The sequence below is a fragment of the Fukomys damarensis genome, unplaced genomic scaffold (genome assembly GCF_012274545.1).
Source record: "Fukomys damarensis isolate Sample0158 unplaced genomic scaffold, DMR_v1.0_HiC HiC_scaffold_16, whole genome shotgun sequence".
NCBI classification, from domain to species: Eukaryota; Metazoa; Chordata; class Mammalia; order Rodentia; family Bathyergidae; genus Fukomys; species Fukomys damarensis.
Genome location: NW_022900928.1, coordinates 73,564,326 through 73,572,283, shown reverse-complemented (window position 1 = coordinate 73,572,283; position 7,958 = coordinate 73,564,326). Strand labels below are relative to the sequence as shown.

General features: G+C 41.8%; 1 protein-coding gene across 1 annotated transcript in view; it reads right to left on the bottom strand.

Annotated features, from left to right (window-relative positions):
- Positions 1–422: 422 nt before the first annotated feature.
- The window catches only part of LOC104865245 (secreted seminal-vesicle Ly-6 protein 1-like), a 39,298-nt gene continuing 31,762 nt past the window's right edge, over positions 423–7,958 (bottom strand). Inside the window, exons 2-4 of the mRNA XM_010628678.1 lie at positions 2,232–2,300; positions 1,490–1,603; positions 423–1,040 (exon numbers count right to left, since the gene is read on the bottom strand). Coding sequence (XP_010626980.1) covers positions 916–1,040; positions 1,490–1,603; positions 2,232–2,295 — 303 coding nt within the window. The 5' untranslated portion in view covers positions 2,296–2,300 and the 3' untranslated portion in view covers positions 423–915. The remainder of the gene's footprint in view (positions 1,041–1,489; positions 1,604–2,231; positions 2,301–7,958) is intronic.

The following is a 7,958-nucleotide window of genomic DNA, read 5'->3' as shown; positions in this document are numbered from 1 at the left end:
AGAAACAAAGAGTCTACAGTAGTCACCAAAGAAATTGACAATCTGACTTTATTAAAATTATAATCTAGATGTTTTGGAAACTATTATTAAGAAACTTTGAAAAGGTAAAGTACAGACTGGGAGAATATCCACAATGTATCTTTTGACAGAAAACCTGTCCAAATAATATGTTAATATTTCACCCACACACACACACACACACACACACACATTTAAAAAAAAGGACTGTGGATAGAGCTTAGTGTGAAGGCCATTTAATCCACAGTACCACAAAACAACAACAACAATTACTACTAATAATAAAATCAATAAATAAGAATTCCAAAAAACATCAACATCAAACATTATAGTATTTATTAGTGAAAAGGCTACACAATGGAACCTTTCTAAAAGACTAAGGAAGGCAGTATGTGTATGTGCTTGCAAAATACAAATACAGGGCTGGGGATGGGGTTCAGTGGGAAAGCATGTGCTTAGCATGCCCAAGGCTGTAAGTTTGAGCTCAAGAATAAGACAGAGGCTAAAATCTGAAGCCATTGTCCTCTGGGAGGACTGAAGGTCCACTGAGGGCAGGAGTCCGATCTGGTATCCACTGTTGCATATTGAGAACCTATTCCTGGTGATTAATAAATAGAAACTATTTGTAAAAAAAAAAAAAAAGAGTGAGAGGAGAGACAGGGAGAGCTTGCTATGTGCCATTAAAGGATGGAAGATGGAGAAAGAGAGAGAAGGAGGAGCATCGAGGAGAGCTGAAAAGAAGAGAGCCACACCTGATGCTGAGTACAAGTAGGTGTCAGGTCTCAGGCAGTTCTGGGGAAAGAGAGCTTGGACAGAGGCTGTAGGGGTACAAAGAAATGCTCAAGTGGGCAACCCAGCTTTGCCAGTGTAGGACTAGGGGACAGAGGGCTGGGTCTTTTACAGCTTGTTACAGAAAGATGCGTCTTGACAGCATAGAAACTGCACTCTAGAAGTTGGACTGAACAGCGTCATGGGGCTGCACAAGGTGCTGCAGCCCTGCCGCCCATAAACGAACTTGTCACCTTGAAAGGAAAAAAGACAGGAGCAAACAATCAATACGTGTGGACACAATCAGTGACCTAGTGAGTGAGGAGAAGGGGCACACTGGCCTGCAGCTAGGTTCCCAGGTGGGCAGGGACATCAGCCACTCTCAGATACCTGAGGGGCCTCTCTGAGCCGGATCTCTAGCCCCTAATCTGGCCCACACACAGACATTCAGTTTCCAGAATTGCTACCAGTGGGATTTTATAGTCCAATTCTGAGTAAATTTACCTAGATCTTTAAGGACCACCAAGAGACCCCACAAACATTTTTTCTCCTAATAGGTCTGTTGGTCCAGTCAAAGACTTGGCAGCCCAAGGCCAAACTACAGAAGTCTTTTCCTACTTTTGGAGGGCAAGAAGACTGATTCTGAGAGCATCACCTCCCTCAAGGTCAGGCAAGGGTCACTCCAACATCAGGCTCTCCCTACCTTCATAGATCTTGCGCAGGGAGCACTGCTGGCTTCCATATGCTTGGCAGGTATGTTCCCCAGTCTCGCAAACTCCATCAGAATTTCTCCGATCACACTGGACACATATCAGAGCTGGAAAGGCACAAGGAGCCTCTTTGGTCAGGAGGCAGCCAACATAATGGCCCTGACTGCTGAGCAATGAAAAATGGTCATTCTCCTGGTGCAGGAAAGAGCAGTATGAGGGCTGAGCAGGTACTGAGGGAAGGCATCACGCACCACGACTGGGCTCTGCTGGAGGGCAGCTAGAATATCCCCACCCCACACAATACCAGGAATTTATGAGGCTGCAGGAAGGAAGAGGAGGAGCTTGTTCAGGCCTGTGAGCCCACCACCCTTTCAGGGACCACTCTCCCATGTCCTGTCATTGCCTGTCGTCTTCACCCTCTGCAAAAGAATCTTCCTTGCCCCCTTTGCAATACAAATTCAGGGCTATCTGCAAGAAAGCTGGATGAATTGGGACTACTGGGGATTAGATCTGAGGCAAGAGAGCAAAGGAGCCTGAAGGGGGAGGAGAGGAGTAGGGTGGTTCTATGGTGGAGAAAGCAAAGAAGGGAAAGAGGGATTGGGTGATGAAGGCTGTGGCGACTGCCTCTAAAGGTCCTGGTGCCTGACCTTTACTTCCCCAAAGTCCAACAATAATCTACAGCCACCAGTTTATCTTCTTGCCCAGCCCCAAGGTTGGCTGTTCCCAGGGGCTCACCTTGTCCAAGATAAGACAGCAAGGCCAGGCCCAGAAAGAGCAGCAGGTACTTCCCCATAGACATGGTACCTAGGACCAAGGAGCAACAGCAATCAGGCTAGAGCTACTCCAGCTTTATAACCCTAGGCTGGGAGTGGCAGCCAAAAGGAGTCAAGGCCAGAGGCTGAGTTTCCCCAGAGGTCATATGAGCAGAATGCCTAGAGGGAGCCCAGGTCCTACTTACCTCACTGCCTCACTCTCCTCCACTGGCCTTTTCTCATAGATTTTTTTAGCTTTTAAATGGGGGAAATGTGGCCATGTGACTCATCCAAAGGGGGTATGAGATGAAATGACTGATAAGCCTTTACCGGTGTGCCATACCGGGCGATGATTTTCCATTTCCTAAGGAAATGACTTTCCCCAGTATGCAGAGTCCAGAATAAACCCTCTGATTTCTGTGGAAATGGATATGTGATGAGCTGTTACACCAGAAAGCACTAAACCCAGAACAACAGATTTGGATTTGTCTTCTAGGCAGGCTGCAGGCCTGACTCGAGTTTATGTACTTGATGAACAGAATTTTAAAACATGAATCTCAAGAAACAGGGCGTGGCTTTGGTGTCAGGCTTCTCTGCAGCCCTAGGCATAGTCTAGATCCTGGATCCACTCTTTTTTTTTTTTTTTCACCTGTAAACATTGTTTATTTGGTACATATCCTTCAACACATGAACCTGTGGAAAATATTTCAAATCTAAATTAAAAATACAGCAATATTTTAATGTTTCAGTTTACATTAAGTTTTAACATAAATTTTGGAGGGGCACCAACACTCAGAACAATGCATGCATCCATTAACAAACTACGATAGTACAGATATTTTGAATAATTTGATATTTTAACTATTGTACTAGAATTGAGTTATTTTAATGCCACTTTTATAATATTAAAGTATTTTGAAATTTATCCGATAATGACCTTTACCAGTGAGTTTTATAATTTCATGTGTTTTGTGTTGTTTAATAGAATCTTTTCACATTATCTTGAAAAAAAACACTTTGGTATTGTTTATAAGGCAGGTATAATGGTGATGATCTTCCTCTATTAATTTTTTTTGGGGGGAGTATCTTTATTTCTCCTTCATTTATGAAAAACCACTTTGCTTGGTGCAGAATTCTTGATTGGCAAGATTTTTCTTTCAGCATTTTAAATGTGATAACCAGTCCCTGTGGGTCTGCAAGTTCTTCTGAAAAACTTCATAATAACCCTATGGATTTTATCATGTATGTGATGAGTGTCTTCCACTTTCTGCTTTAAAGATTATATTCTTGTCTGTATCATCTGCCAACTTAATTATACATTTTACTGTTCAACATGACAGGCTTAAACTATGCAGTTCCAGTAATATATGGATTTCTTTGTTTTTTTTTTTTAATTGAGTTTATTGGTACATTTAGGGATACAGTACAGTTACATTCATTAATGCAGTTCCTAATATATGGATTTCTTTGTTTTTTTTTTTTAATTGAGTTTATTGGTACATTTAGGGATACAGTACAGTTACATTCATTGTTGGGATCATGTACCTTTACATGGCAAGTCTTGATTCTCATTTTTTTCCCCCTACCTCTGCCCTCCCTTCCCCCCCTCCTCCCCCCCCCATCTACAAACACTTTATTTTCATCTTTTCATTATCTCACATTTTTTTCTTTTCCCTTTTTGTTCTTCCCCTACGTATCACACCTTCCCTACACCTTTAGCTCCTTTCCTCCCATTTCTAAATGTCAGTAATCTTATTAGAATCTTATGCATTGTTGCAGAATATTCACACCAGGGAAACTATTTGGTATTTACACATGTGGGACTTATTTATTTCACTTAGGAGTATATCTTCAATATGTATCCATTTTCCTATGAATGAATCTATTCTCTCGCTCTTTATGGCTGAGTAATATTCCATTTTATAGAAAAACCACAACTTCTTTATCCAGTTTCCAACGGATGGGCAAATAGGTTGTTTCCAAGATTTAGCTATTACAAACTGTGCCGCTATAAACATGGGTGCACATACTTCTCTGTGATATGATTCTTTTAGTTCTCTTGGAAAGATACCCAACAGAGGGATGGCTGGGTCAAATGGAACCTCCAGTCCAAGCTCTTTGAGGTATCTCCATATTGATTTCCATAGTGGTTGCACTAGTCTGCACTCCCACCAACAATGGAGGAGGGTTCCTTTCTCCCCACAACCCCGCCAACATTTGTTATTGTGTGATTTCTTGATAGCAGCCATTCTTTGTGGGGTGAGGTGGAATCTCAGTGTTGTTTTCATCTGCATCTCTCGAATGACCAGTGATGTGGAACATTTTTTCATATATTTTCTTGCTGCTTTCACTTCTTTGTATGAGAAATGTCTGTTCATTTCGGATGCCCATTTTTGGATCGGGTCTTTATATTTGGGGGGACTGATTGTTTTGAGTTCTTTATATATCCTTGATAATAGTCCTTTGTCTGAGGTACAGCTGGTAAAAATTTTTTCCCACATTGTAGATTGTCTCTTAGTTCTGCTAATGGTTTCTTTTGAAGTACAGAAGCTTTTTAGTAAGATGAGATCCCAGTTGTTGATTCTTTCTGCTAGTTCCCGTGCTACTGAGGATTTGTTCATAAAGTCTTTTCCTATACCAATGTCTTCCAGAGTTCTGCCTAACTTACTTTCCAGCAAGTTTAATGTTTCTGTTTTAATATTTAGATCTTTAATCCATTTGGATTTTAATTTAGTGCATGGCGAAAGATAAGGGTCTAATTTTAATCTGTGACAGGTTGATATCCAGTTTTTCCAACACCATTTATTAAAGAGGCTATCTTTCCTCCACTGAGGATGGTGAGCTCCTTTGTCGAAGATGAGGTAGCTGAGTACATCTGCATTTGTTTTTGTGTCTTCCAGTCTGTTCCATTGATCCTCAGGCCTATTTCTTTGCCAGTACCATGCTGTTTTTATCACAGTGGCTTTGTAGTACAGTTTCAAATTGGGGATTGTTACACCTGGTGCCATGTGACTGTTGCCTATAATGGCTTTTGCTATTCTCGGTCTCTTGTGGTTCCAAATGAATTTTTGAATTCTTTTTTCTAGTTCTGTGAAATATAGTGTTGGAATTTCAATTGGCATTGCATTGAATGTATATAGCAGTTTTGGTAGTATGGCCATTTTCACTATGTTGACCTGGATCCACTCTTAAGTGTGGACTTCTAGAGTCAGCCTGCTCCCTCCCCTCTGCACCTTCTCTCTCCCTCTCTCTCTCTCTCTCTCCCTAAGAATTGGTAATTCACTGAAATGGGGGACATACTCACCAGAGGTGTAAGGTATAATTATTACCCAGCCCAACACTGAAGTCTCAGAGACGGTGTCATTACCCCACACAAAAACAACATAGGATGTGATTTCAAGGTTTGCAATACTTCAGGCTTAATATTATTCTATTTGATTCTTTCACAAGAGCTTGCGTAGTAGTTATTAACATTTCCTTGTACTGGTGCAGAAAAAAATCTGGCCAGGTGACAAAGAGGATAAATCGCAGATTTAAACCCAGCTCTGAAGACTACACTGACTCTGTCACTCTGCCAGTAGAACCCAGTCTTGATGGGTCCCAAGAGGCTAATGTTGGTGTTCAAAGACCAGAGGCCAAGATCCCTCCTCAAAGATGTCTTCTGTGATCTTGATAGCAAGAGAACATCACTAATACTAACCCAACATCATGAATAAGAATAGGCATGTGTCAACCTAAAATAATTTCTGTAATCTGCTGAAAAGTTTTTCTAAATGCTTTCTCTGGAGCTCCCATTTAGCTTTAATCCTAGAATGCTGTGGATGAGGAGAGGGGAGCCAAGCCTTGCTGTGTAGCCTGGCTCTAGGGATTCTTTTCTCTGTATTCCCTGGACATTTTCCACTGGTTCTTCCAGAAGCCCTGGTTGTCCAAATTCTCCAAGGCCAGGGACGGTCCTGAGCTCCTGTTCATGCAAAGGAAAATAGAGGCCTCTGGAGATGCTCATTATGCATGGGCTGGGGTGGGGAGAGATAGCACCAGAAACTTAAGGTAGGGAAGCAGCATCATTTTTATTAGCATTTATACAATTAGTATAATAGACCTGAAAAAAGAAAACAAAACCTAATTGCTTGTTTAGTACAAACTGCACAAGGTAGAGCTTGGCAAAAAATCATCTCAGCACTGAAGACAACAGAAACTGTCAACTCTGTCTCCATCAAAGAGGTTCAAAGGGAGCCTCATTAGGGTTTACCAAAGATGATGTGCATTTTTAAAAATAATGATTACATGTGTAATATATGGCTAGTACTACTGGCCCTCTTGTGCTGCTGTCAGTGCATGGAGAGGGGTTGAGGAAGAGGCAGTGATTCCATTCTTAGGCGGATACAGAGTCAGGCCAGATACTTCACAGGATTCATTAAGGAATGAGCTCCTCACCCATCTCTGATTCCAGCAAACAGGGCTGCCCAAATGCACATCACATGGCCTACAGCCCCCACGCCAACTCTCACACCACTACTCCAGGACTCCCTTCTGGTGTCCCTGAAGTCTCTTCCTCACAGCTTTCCTCCGTCCTGAGTACAGGGACCCAAGTAACTGGGGATCCTCCCCGGAAGTCCTGTGTTGCTCCGTGAAACTTCTCTACTTCTTCTGCTTTCTGACCACTCCTGCCTTCCGGGGGTAATTCTGTGGCATGGACAGTAATGGTGACATGTTTTAGGACTTAACCCTAGCTCCTCTTTATCTCTCTGTAGCATCCCTGTGAAATCCTGCTTTGTACATTTTGAGGGAATCTCTGTGCCTGTGAATATATCTACAGATTCTTTACTCTCTCAATTCCAGTCCAACTTTCACGCCTTCATGGATTTGGCTTCCTAGAGCGTAGTTACAATCTTTTTACTCTCCTGCTCAAAACTCTGCTCTGGTCCATGTAATTAAGTTCCAACTCCTCAGCTTGGCATTGAGGACTTTTCCCTAAATGGCCTTTAAATCATACCCAGGACTCCTAGACTTTTATTCCAGGAGCACCACCATGTCTAATTAATAATAACCCAAAGTATTTCTAAACTTCCAAACATCCTCTGGAGGTGAAGATCATCCCAGTTGAGAGCCAGTTAAAGTCTCATCCCAAATGATACTTTTATAACTAAAATTTTTTTATACTTGATACTTTTTTCTTCTCCCCTTGATCCCAGTCTTTCATTCTGCCTTACAGTTGTCATTATTTGTGAACAATACTATTTTTGTTCTGTTTCACAATGTCTTTCTCCTTGGGAAATCACAGGATGCAACTTAGAACTAAATCAATCAAGACCATATCTGATGCTCAGAAGTCAGTTTCTGGCTCTGTTAAACTCTCAGAGCTAAGCCAGGCACAGTGGTGCACCCTTATGATCACTTGAGAGGCTGAAGCAGGCAGATCAGTGCCAGTTTGAGGCCAGCCTGAGCTACACACACACACACACACACACACACACACACACACACATACACATATATAAATCCTTATATAATATATATTAATGTCTCAGAGCTATTGCTCATAAACTGTGGGATCTTTGGAAAGGGTATTTATTCTCTAATCTTTTGTTTGTTAAAAGAAGTAAAATATTAATGGATCGGGGCCGGGGATTTAGCTCAGCAGTTCGGTGGCCTGCCTTGCAAGCACAAGGACCCAAGTTCAATTCCTGGTACCAAAAAAAAAAAAAAAAAA